General features: G+C 44.2%; 1 protein-coding gene across 4 annotated transcripts; it reads left to right on the plus strand.

Annotated features, from left to right (window-relative positions):
- Nucleotides 1-272: 272 nt before the first annotated feature.
- mapk6 (mitogen-activated protein kinase 6) lies at nucleotides 273-15,397 on the plus strand. 4 transcript variants are annotated; one of them, XM_088295613.1, is made up of 8 exons: nucleotides 273-442; nucleotides 6,034-6,918; nucleotides 7,296-7,613; nucleotides 11,165-11,309; nucleotides 11,480-11,644; nucleotides 12,081-12,276; nucleotides 12,394-12,511; nucleotides 13,188-15,397. In XM_088295613.1, the coding sequence occupies exons 2-8, from the start codon at nucleotides 6,682-6,684 to the stop codon at nucleotides 14,259-14,261; spliced, it is 2,253 nt and encodes a 750-aa protein (XP_088151739.1). In that variant the 5' UTR covers nucleotides 273-442; nucleotides 6,034-6,681; the 3' UTR covers nucleotides 14,262-15,397. The 4 variants fall into 4 exon arrangements, with proteins under 4 accessions (XP_088151739.1, XP_088151740.1, XP_088151738.1 ...); XM_088295614.1 differs by lacking the exon at nucleotides 273-442 and adding an exon at nucleotides 2,520-2,804; XM_088295612.1 differs by lacking the exon at nucleotides 273-442 and adding an exon at nucleotides 4,824-4,984.
- Nucleotides 15,398-16,981: the final 1,584 nt, after the last annotated feature.

Genomic DNA, 16,981 nt, shown 5'->3' on the forward strand with positions numbered 1-16,981 from the left:
TCAAAATCAATGGTCAGTTTTCAAAATTGCCGGTTCCTAAATTGTTTTCCAATTGACAGTTTTGCAACATTTGTTATTGGTAGTGTGACGCGAGATGCTTTTATGGTCAAATATGTACCTTGACTCAATAAAGGTTGTGCAACATTGGCATAAGCGGCCGTGCAACAGTGTACACAAATGGTAGTGGGTCTGCCACACTGGCAGGCCAGGCCATACACAGAGAAGTCTCCTCCCCTCTCTGGCCCCGGCCTATATTAAGTCTCCATCGAGCGCCACCTCGCAAACAGAGACACATGGAGTAGGATAACACGTCGCCAACACTCTGACAGTCCCTTCATTCATTTACTGGATATATACTGACAACCTGGTGGCAATGTTGGACGCATTTCTTTAAGTGGACCCGCTCATTGGGAGACCATGTTATTGCTCCGGTCACATCTCGGTAAGTGGCGTGAATGATTGTGATGTAAAATTAAGATGTGCAATTATTAAGGAAAATGAGTGTCACTAAAATGCAGGAGGCTCAGATGCTCTTTCAGTGGAAATATTTGTGTTTGAAAGGCCGTGTCGCTGTCAATCAAAGATGATGTGTTGGTCAACAGTGTCACACAAGAGGTCAATTTGTGCCCACATGTCAAAAATAGGGTTAATATTTTGTCACATGTATAAGTGTCAATGCACCTGCAGGCAGAAGCAGAGATGCGAAATGCATCGTGGGTAAAAGTTAAATACAACTGAACTGCACTTAAAAATGAAGAGTAAAAAAATGGACTGTTCATGCATTTTTTTTTCTGGATTACAAAAAAAATACATTCATCCATGTTAACATTAACATATTCCTTAAATGTATTTAAAATATTAAATGAAGTTGTATAGTATATTGTCTTTACTTGATTATTTAAAATTTATTACACAGAATTTCCCCCCAAAATATTTTTAAAGCAAAGTTTTCTAAGATGAAATACAAATACATTGTATTTTAAAAGTTAGGTACAAATCAACTGTACTAACAAATGCACCGTACAGCTGAGGAAAAAAAAAAAAAAAACGATCTCCAGCACTCAAGTGCCAAGACATCTTTCCGATAAATGTGACTTTTAATCAAGTGTCGCAGTCAATATGTGACAAATGTCAGCCTGTTGTGGAGCTTTTGGGTCATTTCTCAGATCACAATTTTGAATCGTGTGACGCAATGTGACAATCGAGCAAGTCGTTTTGAGAAATTCCATTTTGATCAGAGAAATGAAATCATTCGAGAGATTGCTGATTGTGATGGAAATGGACAGGAAAAGGAAGGGCCTCCATGTCTAGTTTGTCCTCAAGATAAATACAAAGAAAATCGGACTGACTGCTTAGTTAAAACAAACACCAAGGATAATCCAGGAATGTGGATGTGTAAATCAATTTGAAGTCATTGGGGAAGGAGATATCCACGGCATATATACAACGCTAGCTCCTTACATCCATTTTGATCATACTCCACATGCTGTTCAGTGTTGTGTTTAGCGAGAGCCGATCCCAGCTGGCTCAAAACACAAAAGGGAGATTTCACTCTGGACTGGTGGTCAATTAAGCGTAGGTCACATATGAAGACAAACAACTTTCTATCTCACATTTACACTGACACAAAGTGGGAAATGAAATGACGTACATTTTGACCATCAGAGAGAGAGGAGATAGTGAATATGGCTAAAGAGGTGTTTATTACCGCTCGATTCCGGTGCAGCTCTTGCAATGTGACCTGCGTGGCGTTACTTTTCCTCCATGTCATTTAAGCCGAATGCATGCGTCTGTTACATAACCGTGCACCCAAGCGAACATAAGGCATCTTGAGGTTAAACGCGCGCTTAAAGTATGCTGTCAACATCACCTCTGCAGCCTTATTAGGCATGCTGTATATGCCTGGAATTATCAACTACTGGATGAACATTTATTCCAAATTCTTGGTATTCAACTTCAACTCTATGTTTTTGTGTGCACTTTCTCCTCACTAGTAACAAAGGTTAGCGCACTAGGAGGCCGGCACTAATTGACATTCGTGTGCTACTAGTATTACTCCTGAAGTGCTATGTTAACTAGTACAATTTTACAATGTCACTAGTATTGCTAGTCATAAAACACATTTGTGAACTAGTACACACTACACTTGACAGCTCGCCGCTGTTACGTGTAGCAGGCCAAAAGTGGCACTTCGAGAGAGGAAAATCAATTCCAGTTAGACTAGTTTCTAAGTAGTGTACGCTAGTTGTTTTACTAGAGCACCGAATTGTCTTACTAGTGAGGAAAAAGAGCGCACAAGTACATGGAGCTCAAGGATGGAGTAAATGTTCAAATGGTGTTGCATAAATGAGACACAACTAACCGCTGCCCATGCCTTGTAACAGATGCATATGCAGACTTTAACATTGCTCGAAAACGGACCAATAAGATTTGCCGCATCCCGCGCACAATCCAATGAGCACGCCCAAGCCGAGCCCATCCCCGCCTGTGTCAGGCTGAGGCCTCTGCATTGTGGAGCACATGCTCGCTCACATGGTGTGCCTTGCGGATGCTGATGATGCTGCAGCTGTGATGAGCGCTCGCCTTCCATCCCGCCCAGCTCGCGTCCGTCCATCCATTCACAGCGCTCACGCAGACGCGAGTGCGGTGTGAATGAAATGGGAAATGATTAGAGCAAACACAAGGCAGGCTTTCGTCAGATTTGCTCTCGGTGGACCGAACCTTTGGATTGGATGGTGATTGAAAAGAAGGAATCTGCGCGTCGTGCATGCTGCCGGATGGATTTTATAAATCCGCCAACTGCAGTGAGTGTTTGTGTGAGTGTGTTAGACTTGCACGGGGGATTTTCATGTTTGACACACTGCTAATACATTACTGCTTCATTTTAATCTGACAACAACATTTTAAACCAGCGAGAAGCAAAACAGACTCCACTCATTTGGAACAGCAGAGGAAGCACATTGCGACATTATTTTTGTGACAACAGTTGAAGTGTGTCACTGTAATAATAGAACAAACATCTTAACCAGGGTTGGACTTAATAATAGGCAAATACACTACATGCAATTGGCGAAATGTCTCAAAGACTTATTTATCGCATTTTCTACAATTTTGAGCAATTGTTTTTGTTTTAGTCTCAATTCACACACTTCAAAACGCTTAAAAGGAGACTTAGCCCAGTGAAGCAGTGAAGAAGAGAAGGCAAGAGGAAAACAGTTTTTATGAAAACTTGCAAATGGTGACACTGATTACTTAATGTACGTAACTGACAGCAGCAAGAGCCAAACACTCTCTCGTTAGTAGCAGTAGCAATGTTGTCAGAGTCAGACAAATAGGAGGCAGTAAAGACAAAGTGGAGAGTGACACAAAGGACACTTTTCATGATGAAGAATACCCAATTACTTACTTTAAAGATAAAGATAAAGATAAAGAAAACACACGAAAAAGGCTCAATAGTGAGCCACGCTGCTGTAAACAGGCAGGCACTCGCGCGGCGCCGGAACCGGAACACTTTTAAAGTGTTGCATGATTCGTTTGTTAGATAAGAATCCTCAAGATGGGTTTTAAGGACTTCATTGAAGACTTTGGTGGAGTCGAAAATTAATCCTTTGTCAGTAAATCATGTGGAGGGCCCCCATGACCGAGTTTGCCTTGGGCCCCCAAATGACTAATACACTCTCCGTATTGACACTTGTTATATTATTATCTGGTGAGGTTCCCCCACCCGAACACGCCTATATTTCTGTTACCAAATTATGATGATGGAGAAAAATAAGTGGCTATAAGCATCTTGGGTTGCTAAAAGACTACGTTCAGTGTGAGAGGTCCGTACAATATAGTTATACTGCCAGAGGCAGTTGTATTATGTTTTGAACTGAGTGTTTAATTCCACACAATAACATGTTTTTCCTGCTAGAATTTTTAGTAGAAAGAAAATATCCGACTGGATTTTGAATCAGGTGTTGTCACGTGGCCGCAAAACTCATCCTTGGTGTTGCGTTCAAAGCCACTCCAAAATCCTAAAATCTACCAAGTGATAAAAAAAATGTGGGGGCGGAAATTCAGTAATTTAATAGCGTCTCTCGTTTGTGTTAAAGTTTTCTCGAAAGGCTTGAGCAATGTTGAAAATCAGTATGGAAGTTAGAGGTGTAAAATAAAGTTTCCGTTAAATTTCTATGGGAAGTTAAGACGGATAATTTTGGAAATACTGTAGTCCAAATATGAACATTTCCATTTTCCATAGAACTGTACTGTAATGCTTGCAAATCAAAGAGAAATCACTGTGAATGAGAGGTAATTTAATTAAAATATGTATTCGATTCACGTAGCACTTTTCTGGACACTCAATGATGCTTTACAATGAATAAAAGTACACATGTACATTTGTGTAAAAATACATTACTAAAAAAGAACTGTCCATATGCCTCCATTCAAATTTTGCGGATTACTGTGAGCTGGATGAATGATAATCTACACAGGCCTAGAAAGAAAAAACACACACTATCACGTCTGAATTTTTAATGATATTGTGACAAAAAACTAACAAATGACAGGCAATTGTGCTACTCCGCTAGGCGAACAAGGTTTTGCATCACAAGCCAATGTTCAATTTGATTAATTCGTGTTTCATTCGCATTTATTCCTGTTTTACTCCTTGATTAACCCCTGTTTTAACCCTAAACCATAAATCTCTACCAATTCTCGTGAAAAGTTTCCAATTTTGTACATTCACAAAAATTTGCAGGGCTATTTTTTTTTTAAATATTCCTTCCCTTTATGCTCGAAGGTGAACCGGGGTGATTACAAAATATCCCACAGTCTATGAAGGCCTCCTTGTGACGTCACGGCGCCGTTGTGGTTGTCTGTGCTGTGCTCAATGGCGATTACATTAGGTCGGCCCAGCTCCGATAGCGGAGCGCGCGCTCACCTCCGCCTGGTCTGATTAATTCCATCCATCTCGATTCCAATGCGACGAATACGAACTGTGAGTATTCTGCATCAATTGAGAATGCGGCTGTTATGCTCCACGGGGCGTCTCAAGAGTCTCTTCCCGACGTCGGCTTTGTGCTGGTGGGGCAGCTTTTACCACGTAGTCAGTCGCCTGGCCAACAACGGCCCCTTTGTCTGTGCGGTGGGCTTTTCCGTTAAAATGACTCGCAACTCGTCGTCTTTACACGACTCTTAATACTTTGTTCATATCCGTAATGTGTTTTAGTTCCGTGAGGATCTTTTAGAACCATAAATCGACGTTTATTTCCACACTTAGCAAGTCTGCGATCAAGCGAGCTAATGCTCACCTTTCCCTTTTCCGCCAATTGGTCTCGTGAGTCGTTACACTGCCAATGCCGCGTTAGGGTCTTAAAATGATTAATCTTCTTTTTGATCCACGTGCCCACGATGATGATGATTTCATTAGATGTGGTCTAGTGGATCTTAATCAGTTCAAACGATATCCTAGCGGCGACGAAGCCAAAGCGGACGGGTGCGGTTCGTTGCTATAAATGACACAAAGTAACGAAGTACAAATGCTATAGTATAAAACGCGTTTACTGAAGTGCGCGCTGTTACAACGGACTCATGTATCATAAACGTACGTTAAAGTCTTTATAATTGTAACTATGTTGTCGTAAGTACATATTGGACATTTATTAAGTGTATTTTTTTTGTATGAGTACATAATACTCCCTTACTGGATTTAAGTACCGTTGGGTCTTTCAAATGTTTGTATTTAAGTATTTTTCTGACTATCAACTTTACATTCATTTGAATACATATCTGAGGCTAATCAACTTTTTGTAAAAGACTACAGTGTGATAAAAGTTGAGTTGAAATCGATTAATTGCGGATTGATATTGTAGCAAAGTACAGCTTACGCGTATCGGTTCATCACGAGTATCTGTACTTTTACTTAAGTGCAGAGTACTTTTGCCTCCGCTGTCCTCGTGTATGTGTCATGTTTTTAATTTTAAGCAGTTACATTAACTATATCATTTGTGGTTGACAGTTTTGTTTTGTCTTCTTCTTGTTTTTCAGGTTACAGCAAAGTAAAATGGAGGATAGTTTTGATTGTGACTGTGGCGAGCTTGAGCCACCTGATCACTGAGGCTCACAATTAACACCCAATCTAAAGGCCAGGCTCTTTACAATTTATTTTGATCAGGTCACGCCGTACGAAAATTATTCAGAAAGGAAAAAAAACTGTAAAACACCCCCAAAAAAAAAAATCTTGGTTAAAAAAAGTGCATATTGGCACATTTGCCATGAAGCTGCTCAGGACCAGTTATACACTGAATGCATACCACTGCGAGGATGCAACTATGTACTAATAGAGCCCAACAGTGCATTTTTAATTGGCCTCAACATTCATTCCATTTATTTCATTAAGCGGAAGAGCTGCTTTGTTAACGAGTGCCACCCACCTGGTGTGGTGTTTGGTTTTTAAAATTGTCCTCGCTCAAGATGAAAAACTGTAACTACACCTGAGTCTGACAGTGCACAGGGGTGCAGGTGGAGGATAGGGGGTTAGTTGGGAGGTGGTAGACTGCATTCAGGGGCGGGGGGGCATTAGCTCATCACTTGAAGCAGTTTTGGCAGGGTGGGCGTCTTTTGTTAGTGTCAACGGTGGAGTAAAGCAAGCTAGAGACGCAACTTTAGCAGAGCGCACCGTAAGAAGTTGTCGTCATGGCCGAGAAGTTTGAGTCACTGATGAACATCCACGGCTTCGACCTGGGCTCTCGCTACATGGACTTGAAGCCTCTCGGCTACGGAGGGAACGGCCTGGTTTTCTCGGCCGTTGACACCGACTGCGACAAGCGTGTGGCGGTGAAGAAGATTATCCTGACTGATCCCCAGAGTGTCAAGCATGCCCTGCGAGAAATTAAGATTATAAGGCGCCTGGACCACGACAACATAGTCAAGGTATTGTGTACCTTCTAATTTATAAGTTATCAAGTTAGCCATTGCTTGCCGTTTGTTTTGTTTTTATGAGTTCCGAGTGAGATTCCGATACGCTGCCACTCGAGTGAGCATGCATGCAAAATGAAAACATTTGCATGGAGTATGGGGCAGACGCGAACACTGAACTAATGGCATGAGTGCAGCTCGCAAAGGCACTCACAAGGCCACGCCCCCTCAAAGGTAACCATTGAGCTGCCAAACCAATACTCAGAAATATAATTCGCTTTACTTGTGCACCAATTCATTTTTTTCATGTAGATCAAGGCACTACTGTACTTGTTGCAGAGATGATGTCATTGATTAACCCCGCCCACTTCCTCTTTCGCCTCCATTTGTAGGTTTTCGAAACATTAGGCCCCAGCGGTCGCAGGCTTACTGAGGATGTGGTGTCCCTGACCGAGGTGAACTCGGTCTACATCGTGCAGGAGTACATGGAGACGGATCTTTGTCAACTGCTGGAGCGCGGCCTTCTTTCCGAGGGCCACGCCAGGCTCTTCATGTACCAGCTCCTCAGGGGGCTCAAGTACATCCACTCGGCCAACGTTCTTCACCGCGACCTCAAGCCCGCCAACCTGTTCGTCAATACGGAGGACCTGGTGCTGAAGATTGGGGACTTTGGTTTGGCCCGCATTATGGACCCCCACTACTCCCACAAGGTAAGGAAGAAGCGTGTCGTCAGTGAGACCAAACGGCAAAGTGCTTCCCGTTGCTGTGCCGTGTTTATCACACAGTAATGTGGTCATCCCAGGGGTGACGCAGTTTCATAGCAGGAAGTCAACAAGACGGGATGCGGTTCCGTGAGGTAACGCCTCTGTTTCCCTTCTCAGGAGAAGTGAAGCTTTTGAAAAAACACATTGCAGTGTTCACTCAGTGCATGGTAATGCACAAAGGTTGACAAGAAGTAGCTAAACTCTTCTTTCGGTTGAATTGGTTGTTTTGTTCTTGTTTTTCCAAAAATGTTAAAAAATAACTTGGGCCTGTAGGCTTTTTGGCAAATGATACATTATAGCTCCGCCCCCCTAAAAATGGACTACTTCATGTTTGAACAAAAACAAACTGAGACCTTCAAAGACTAAGCTTGCCGCGCTTGTCACAATCGGATCGAAGATTCAAAGTGTGGTTCGTTCATAGTACGAGCATGCAACATCACAGAATTAAATGTTCAAACGGTGCATAGTGTTCAAGTATGTTAATTTCAATTCATTTTTTTAACTGGTACATTTGCAAGAACAAAATGCACCTCCAGGTGATTCCTATGGTTCCTTTCCTTAGTTGGATGACCCGTTTTTTTATTTGTAGGAGATGCTTGTTACTTTAGTAAATTAAAAACTCAAAACATGTTTCCTCCCATCTGTAGCTTTAAAACAGGTTGCTTAATCTTTAGTAAGAACAGGGATATAATGCCCTTTGTATCATAGCTAGCTGGAAGTCTTTGTATTGGCCTGAGGTGTTGTTGGGGTGCGAGAATTCTAATTGAAGCTGATACGGTGGTGTGATGTTGAGATGTAGGTTGGGGAGGTTGACTCGCTCTCACCGTTCGGAGCAGTGAGACAATCACACGTGACACAGATTAGTCATTTGGTCCGTCTCAAGAGCCCACGTGATTCGGTCCTGTTGGCTGGTGCAGTTTCATTCATCGCAGAGTGAGAAAGAATCCTGGCTGTTGTCACTTTTTTTTTTTTTTAATCGCGCCAACTCACACAAACATGTTTGTTATAACTGCTCATTGTTTTTGTGCCAACTGCCACTTCAGTGGGAAATGTTCATCTGACTCATGTATTCGTACATGAGTCAGATTGGCGGAGGGGGGCCGTACTCGTCCTTCCGCTGTAGTAAGAGGAAAGTGATTGTGAGCTTTGGCTGGGACGAAATGCGTTTCTCCCACAATTGTTCTAATAACATTCTACGGTCTTGTTGGCATTTTTCCACCTGGGCTTTTGGCCCCGATAGACGCACTTTTCCTCATGCCAAGCATGTTGTGCTGTTAAGATATTGAAAAGCTGCCTGGTCGGCGTGAGTCGTCCCGCGCTGGGCCGTTGTCTGCTGACTTTTTGCCAAGGTCACAAAAGCTGTCGTCAAGCTGACTTTTAATTGACTTCTCCCCCTTCCAAACAGCTTTTGTGTTTCGTCTCTCTTCGGTCAGAACAATAGTGGTCCACCGCTGGTAGGGAGGGAGAATGCCGATATCGCAGCTACCCACAAACTACCCTTTACATGGCACCGGCAGCCATTTGATAGTACGTGTCGGATTTCAGGCCTAACGAGGCTTGCTTAAATATGAACCCAACACCCCCCTGAACCGCGCCGCACTAAGCTGCTGTGCAGGCACAGGGTATGCGTTAGTGTCAGATGGCCAGTTGAACTCGATCACTTTGCAAGTTTGCTCTCACAACCACTTTGTACACGTTCTCTTTTCGGAGCCAACCGAAACGGACTTACTAACTTGATCAACAAAGAGTCACTTGAACGTCAGGTCCTCGAGTGTTGTTAAAAATAGTTCTCATTTTATAAAGTAATCACCTTTGATTCCCATCAGAATTAGTTTGAATAAATCCTGCTTGGGTTTGGTGTGAAGCGTTGGATCTCGCTCTCCTTTTGTTCTGGGAAAGCGAACTGCGTGCGAGTGTGAACCTTCGGTTCAGCCCTCGTGATGCTCGACAGCAAGAATGACAGGAATTCACGTGCAACCAGCTGACCTGAACCGCTCAGATCCTCATCCAAAATGACTTGCTTATGTCTTTAACTTTACCCAAAACTGACCAACTTTATGGTGAAACTGTATCATCAAGAGTAGGATTTTTCCTTCTTGAAGGTTTGGGATTCCAGGGATCACAGGAATTGCCACAAGAATTCAGCTCGAATCGACAGCCCGAAACCGCACACACTTGACCCACTTTTCAGTCAGTCTGAAGCAAACCTCACATGATCCACTGAGTTGATTTTTGTTGACGCTCCCCCAAAGGCTGTATGTCTTTGTATACACTTTAGACTCATAGAATGGATTATCTGCTAAATCGTGGTCACATGGCCAGTGAGACTGGAGTGATAAATTCCGATTTTTAATTGGGGTCAGAGATGTGCTAGATTGAGTTTGAAATGAAAAACATTTGAAGTTTGATCAACTCTGACTGAATTTCGCCGTCATCCTTGGATCAGGATAATATCCCGTTGCACGTGCCTCCTTTGACTCACTCGTCTGCCCAGACCTGTTCTACTTTCTTAACAGCCCGTCTGCAAAAGTGGTTTTCATATGTGGGAGTCGAGTGGACCTGAAATATTCATCTAATAAGCTTAAGGCCTCCAGCTAGTTTGACAAGTTTCATCTGCTTCTTTTCAGTCTATTTGTGCGTTGCATTATTGTCACCTAATCCCTAACCACGCGAAAATGCATTTGTCGGCAGTCTCATGCATGCCAACGCATCACGTGGCAACATAACTTTGAATGCAGTCATTGCATCCAATTAGCACTATTAGACAAGGCTACGGCTTACATTATTGGGGCGGGCTCCATCACTTGGTGTACACGAGTGAGTTGATCATTTTTTTTACATTTTTTTTGTGATGACCTCTTCAGTCATGTTAGGCCGCGTCGCTCGTGTTCCCGAGCACAAAAGTGAATAGGTGACTTTTTTTTTTTTTTTTTGCAAATTCCAAACTCCAAATGAGCAGGAGGTGGCTGTTTTAACACACCCAACAAGCATACTAGAACTAAACAAATGTTCCGCCTCCAACCTAGTTAAGGTCAACTGGTGTGCCATTTGTTTGCCAGCCTCTGGAGAAGGCAAGCGGTGTCGTGTCGTGAGCAAGAGCAGGCCTCTGGCGTGGCAATGAGCATTTGCCGCTAAATGAGGGCAGAAACAGGAGCCTTGTTCAGTGGTGAGCTGAGCATTTTGGCCTCGCCACAAAAGTATGAGGCCAGTGAGAGTGTAGTTTTCCCTCAGAGGCCAACTTCCTTTTGTGTTGACTGTCCTCGATGCCGATTGGTGCGAGTGTGAGGGATTATTCTGCTCTCAGAGTGCTGACGGGGCCCGCACGTGTCTGATCTCCACCCTTTCAGCCGTCTCATCTCGATGCGCTCTTTGTCCTGTTGGCGTGCCGTCTGCATGAAGAGGGCCAAGCTTTTGTCGTTTTGCAAATCTGGGTTGTCGTCGTCGTTTCCGTGTGCTGCTTCATACTCAGTGCCTCCGTTTCCTCTCTCTGCTTGTAGGGTCACCTGTCTGAAGGTTTAGTCACCAAGTGGTACAGGTCTCCCCGCCTGCTGCTCTCGCCAAACAACTACACCAAAGCCATCGACATGTGGGCGGCCGGGTGCATCTTTGCCGAGATGCTCACTGGGAAAACACTCTTTGCAGGTAAATGTTGACGCGGTTTGTCATGCCGTATTTGCGAAGCGGCTCCGTCACTTGTTTAAACAGCCCCGGGCTGAGCAGAAAGCAAACACCTCGTGCGCCGTGCTTGGAAGAAATTGAGCCGAGTGTTGAATGCGCCCTCATAATGTCCGCCCGCCCGCCCGCTCGCTCAGGGGCCCACGAATTGGAGCAGATGCAGCTGATCCTCGAGTCCATCCCGGTATTGCGAGAGGAAGACCGCCAGGAGCTCCACAGTGTCATACCCGTCTTCATCCGCAACGACATGTCCAAACCTCAGACACCACTGACCAAGCTGCTACCTGACGTCAGTCCTCAAGGTATTAACCCAACGCAAATGCAGTCAACGGGGACACGTTCCCAAAAGCCTGGATTGAAGAAAATATTTTTGGAAATGGTTTTACCCCTACTACATGAGGTGGAGTTAAACTTATTAAAATATGCTTTTTAGAGTATTGTACATCCAAAACTATAAGCCTTTGAATATCTGCTTCTTTAGCATGCAGAGCAGCGACACATACAAAGTACACAACATAGACGTCTTTTCTCTGTTCCGTCGTAGCAACAGTAGTTGGGGACCTGCTCAAGCTCGTCTTCTTGCTCTTGATTACACGGAGGTCAGCGCTGCACGGCATCTTGTGGCGCGCACGTTTCAATTCAGATCGGCCTACATTAACGTCGCACCGTGACGTCTGTCTGTCACACTCGTGAGTTTGCATCACTCAAATGTCTTTCCTCCGTTGTCTCCATGCGCAGCTCTCGATTTCCTGGAAAAGATCTTGACCTTTAACCCCATGGATCGTCTAACTGCGGAAGAGGCGCTGGCTCACCCCTACATGGCTGACTACTCCTTCCCCTTGGACGAGCCCATCTCGCTGCACCCTTTTCACATCGAAGATGAAGTCGACGATATCCTGCTCATGGACCAGAGCCACAGTCACACGTGGGACAGGTGTGTGAGAAGACTTCTCCTCGTTGAGTGCGAGTTGGTTAGAAGGCTCAGCGGCTAACTTGCCCGTGACCCCTTTCTGGTTTTTATGACCGTTTATGCCCCGGTCTTGTTTATCAGGTATCACGAGAGCCAATTGTCAGAGGCCGACTGGCACTTGCACAGCATTCATGACCCAGAAGAAGTCCAAGTGGACCCGAGGGCGCTCTCTGACGTCACGGACGAGGAAGTGGTACAGGTGCGCGAGTTTGAATATTAACCGACAATCAAACATTGTCTTCTTGGTGCCGTTGTGACATCGTCGTCAAACGGCAACATTGAGATTAAGCAAAGTTGTACCTTGACTTTCCTTGTGCCCCAATTTACGAGGCTTAAGTGCAGCAAAAATGTGTTTACAAGTGAGCTTCAGATTCGCTGCTTTTCAAATGAAGGGGAGGAGAAAAAAATGGTTTGCGCTAGTTGGAGCTGCATTTTAGTACCTAAATTTGATGCCACGCTATTCGCGGTCGTGCTGGTCGTAGTAAGCTAGCAACCAAAGAGAGTACTCACACGTTGCAAATGAGTCAAGTTGTTTGAGATGTTTAGCTAGGGTCCACCACAAGTTTGGTGTCACTCAACCCCGACGATTGTTTTTGTCCTTGTTGTGGTGTTAGGCGAGAACATCTAGAAGTGATTACGTTACAACAAAGAGTAGCAACCCAAGAAGGGGTGAATTCTTATAGTTTAACACTACTGAACTGGATTTATGTGTTCCGGTCTGCGAAAGTGCTAATGTAGCCGTCCATCGTCGTATTTTATGGCTGTCATGCTCGGAGCATCAAAGTCAATAAGTCAAGGCACCACTGTACTGTTCAAATGACACCACAGAGGTAATGTGCTTGCTTTGCTCAGTTGTGCCCCGTCGTGTGCTGCAGGTGGATCCTCGGAAGTATGCCGACGGAGATCGAGAGAAGCTCCTGGACGAGCCTTCCTTTGACTACTCCACTCCATTCTCGTCGGAGCGGTCGTGGCCGGACGAGCATCACGAGAACAAATACTGCGACCTGCAGTGTAGCCACACGTGCAACTACAAGGCCGTGTCCCCGTCATACCTGGACAACCTCATCTGGCGTGACAGCGAAGTCAACCACTACTATGAACCCAAGCTCATCATCGATCTCTCCAACTGGAAGGAGCAGCAGAGCAAGGAGAAGGCCGACCGCAAGGCCAAGAGCAAGTGCGAGAAGAACGGGCTGGTCAAGGCCCAGATCGCCATGCGGGAGGCCGAAAAGACCCAGGGCGTGGCGGAGAAGGATCGCGAGCAGGAGAAATACCAGACGCAGCCGCCCGGCCAACAAGGTTTCGACTTTGACTCCTTCATCGCCAGCACCATCAAACTGAGCCTGCAGCCCGAGGCCTGCCAGGAGGTGGGCCTCCTCAGCGAGGAGGTGGGCCTCCTCAATGAGCTCAACTCTTCCGTCTCCCAGCTCGAGGCCCCTCGCTCGGGCTCCATGTCAAAGTCCATCAGTCAGGAGAAGGAGGAGAAGTGCCTGGTCAACCTGGCCCAGCTGGGCGGAGGCAGCGGCTTGGCGGTGGTCGGCAGCGACGGACCCTGGCCCGCGCAACCCTGGGAGGGCTTCGGCTCAGGCGAGCGAGTGGCCGAGAACGGCTGCTTGATCGACGAGGCGTGCTGGGACGGCCACTTCCAGAAGGAGAGCACGTACACCAGCTACCTGGACCACCTGTTTGGCCGGACAGAGGAGGGCGTCGCCGAGTCTGAGTCCGCCCTCGCCCCGGAGACGGAGACCCCGGAGGCCAGGGAGAGGGAGTCGGGCGAGGGCTTCCTCACCCGCGGCGCCGAGATCGTGCTTAACGTGCAGCTGGACTCTCTGGGCCCGGACGAGCTGCCTCTGAAATCCATCCAGGCCTCGCTCACCCCTTGTGCTGTCAAATGCTCGCCGCAGATCGCCCACAAAACCTACAGCAGCATCTTCAAACATCTTAACTAGAAAAAGCACCATCCTCTCTTTGACGGCCGTTTTTTGTTGTTTTACTTGAATCATTTCATACTTTTTTTTGTTTTGTTAGTTTTTTAAAAGTCAATTTTAAGAGTGGAGAAGGTTGATTTCTTACGTTAAAGGAGTTTCTGTCACTCTGAGCCTTGACGCCCAGGCCTTCATGGGTTTTATGTCTACGTCCTCATCGCTGAAACTGGCTTGTCACTCGCACACTTACGTACTGTAGACGACGGGAAAATAGGCAGCGAGACGGCAGTTGAGCTTTTGGGCGATTTATCATTTGTCTATTGGCTGTGACGAGAGGAGATCCGACGGATTTTTGTTTCATTTTGATGACGACCGAAACGAAAGCTTCCTTTACAGCCCTTTCATACTGTAAATGTGACACATGATGCCAGCAGCAACCAGTATCGTAGGCGTTGATGTAATGTTATCTACCTCAAGGTAACAGCCGCGAGAGACACTCGAAGCCGCACTAGTGCTTTACACACCATGACCATCCTCATACCATGAATTGAAGTGGTCTCAGAGTTGAAATCTGTCTCACGTTAGCGTTTAACATAGTGAGGTGTTTTTCAGTGATCATTATTTATTTCTAGCAGATGTGCGATATTTATTTTATCGGAAATTTGTGTCATTTCAATGTGATTATTGAAGAGCAAGGAGTTGGGCAGACCATTTTCATTTCAGCACTATTTGGGCGTCCAAGTTTTCCTTTTTGTTTTTACGGTAGGATGCAAATTCATCTGTGTTGAGGCTTTTTTTTTTTTTTTTTCCCCATCAATATTGTCCAAATATTTTTTTTTTTATTTCTAGGTGCATTCTGTTTGTAGTGGGGAAAAAAGTGATGGTTTAAAGCAGCACCTAAAAGTCTTAATATTTTTTTTTAATCTAAATGTGATGTATTACACATTGCGTGCATGGAGGGAGGCAAGAGAAAGGTACATTTAAAGTAAACGGTGAGTATATTGTACGTCCGTTTTAATTGTCTTTTTTTTATGTACTTTTTTCAGGCAAGCATGCTTAATTAGGTTAAGGTGTAGCATGTAGAACACATGGACTTTTTTTTGTAATCATCGGTTCTCCTGTTCTGCAAAATATCAAAATAAACTTACAGGCAAACACTCGGCTGGCCTCTTTTTATTGCTCCGTAGCTGTTTTTTTTTTTTTGAAAGTCAACACACTTGACTGAAGCTAAATTGCAGATATATATGATGCATACAGTAAATACATTTCCTGGAAGGTTGCACTTGAGATGGCATTTTGTTTGTGGAAACACCCGAGGACAAGTCGTGTTAACGTTTTAATTTAGAAAAGTCAATTTGATATTTCTCCGTAGTCTTACGTATGAAACTTTTTTTTCGGGGAGGATGGCCATCAAGATAAATCTTAAGTGTAATGTTTCATATTTAAATCATTGGTGACTCCCATCTTATGCAAAACGTCTGCAAACCAACATGAGCCTTTCAATGAATTGTGAGACTTTATACCTGAAGACACTCGATTGTTAAAAACCAATAGTGTCAAAATGTCACGTGACACTTTAGTGAAACGAGGCCACGTTCAAAAGTTGCCAGCAATTTTAGCACTGCAAACTCAACTTCTAGCAGGCCAATGTTTGTAAAAAGCTAACATTTTCTATTTAGCAAGAAACCTCAAGTTTACATCTACCTGGCTGTAGCTAGCCAAATAAATTTGCTTTTACATCCCAAGGCCAGACGGCTGGAAAAATGGGTTAATGCAGTCCACATTTATGGGATGTTGTATTTTATACAACGGTCTGATCACAGGAAAATAAACGCAGTCCAAAGGTTTCCGTTGCTTCGGAGATTACATTAATCAGCTACAGTTGGGTTTTCGTCCCCACTTTATTACTGCCGCGTCCTATTAAGAGAAATGAGGGCAGCTTTGTGTGTGTTTTTTTTTTTTGTTGCTGTCTTGGTAACAACGCAGTCCACAGTGATTAAAAGCAGCAGGAATACCAAAGTGAAAGGACAGGCCCCTGAATAGGAACGTTACTCTAACAACTGTAACCAGGCCAACTGTAAAGCGGTACTTTTGTCCCGTTCTTAAAAAAAAATATTTTTATAATTTAGCTTCCAACAAACTTTGGGATTACAGGTGCCATAAAAAGCCAAAAAGTATGTTCATTTGACCTGGGCTGGCAGTGAAGAAATTAATGGCCAGACTGCACACAAATTCATCCTTTTTGAAGTTGACAACGAGTCAAGGTAGAAGCGTTAATAAAAGTAGCAAAAACATTGTGGGCAAAGTTTCACATTAAGGTTTTTGCTCACCGATCGGTCGCGATGATTTCCCAAATTTACTAGACAATTGTGTCGTTTGATAATTATGTTTGCGGTATGTTGACTATGCCAGGCGAAATTTTACTTGAACTTTACGACCCTTTTAAATGTAAATGACCAGTTGGTAAGCACGCACACAAGTCAAGCTAAATGCGTCCAGTCACTCCAATTTACTGTATGGTAATTCCTCTTTCCGTTGTGAAATACTTAAAAAAAATAATGAGTGACAAAGTTCCCAAAAAAAATATGATTTAGTTTTGTTACATTTTTATCTAAATTTCCAAAAAAAAAAAAAAAAAAAGCTTTTTTTCTTTCCTTATAACGATGCGGTTTAATTTTATTATTAGAATAAGCGGTTGGCCAATGACAAGCGTGCAGCCGGCTGGACTTTCGACTGCCGAAACA

Source organism: Idiotropiscis lumnitzeri, chromosome 5 (genome assembly GCF_059441095.1).
Source record: "Idiotropiscis lumnitzeri isolate Australia: NSW breed Sydney's pygmy pipehorse chromosome 5, RoL_Ilum_1.0, whole genome shotgun sequence".
In the NCBI taxonomy this organism is placed as follows: domain Eukaryota; kingdom Metazoa; phylum Chordata; class Actinopteri; order Syngnathiformes; family Syngnathidae; genus Idiotropiscis; species Idiotropiscis lumnitzeri.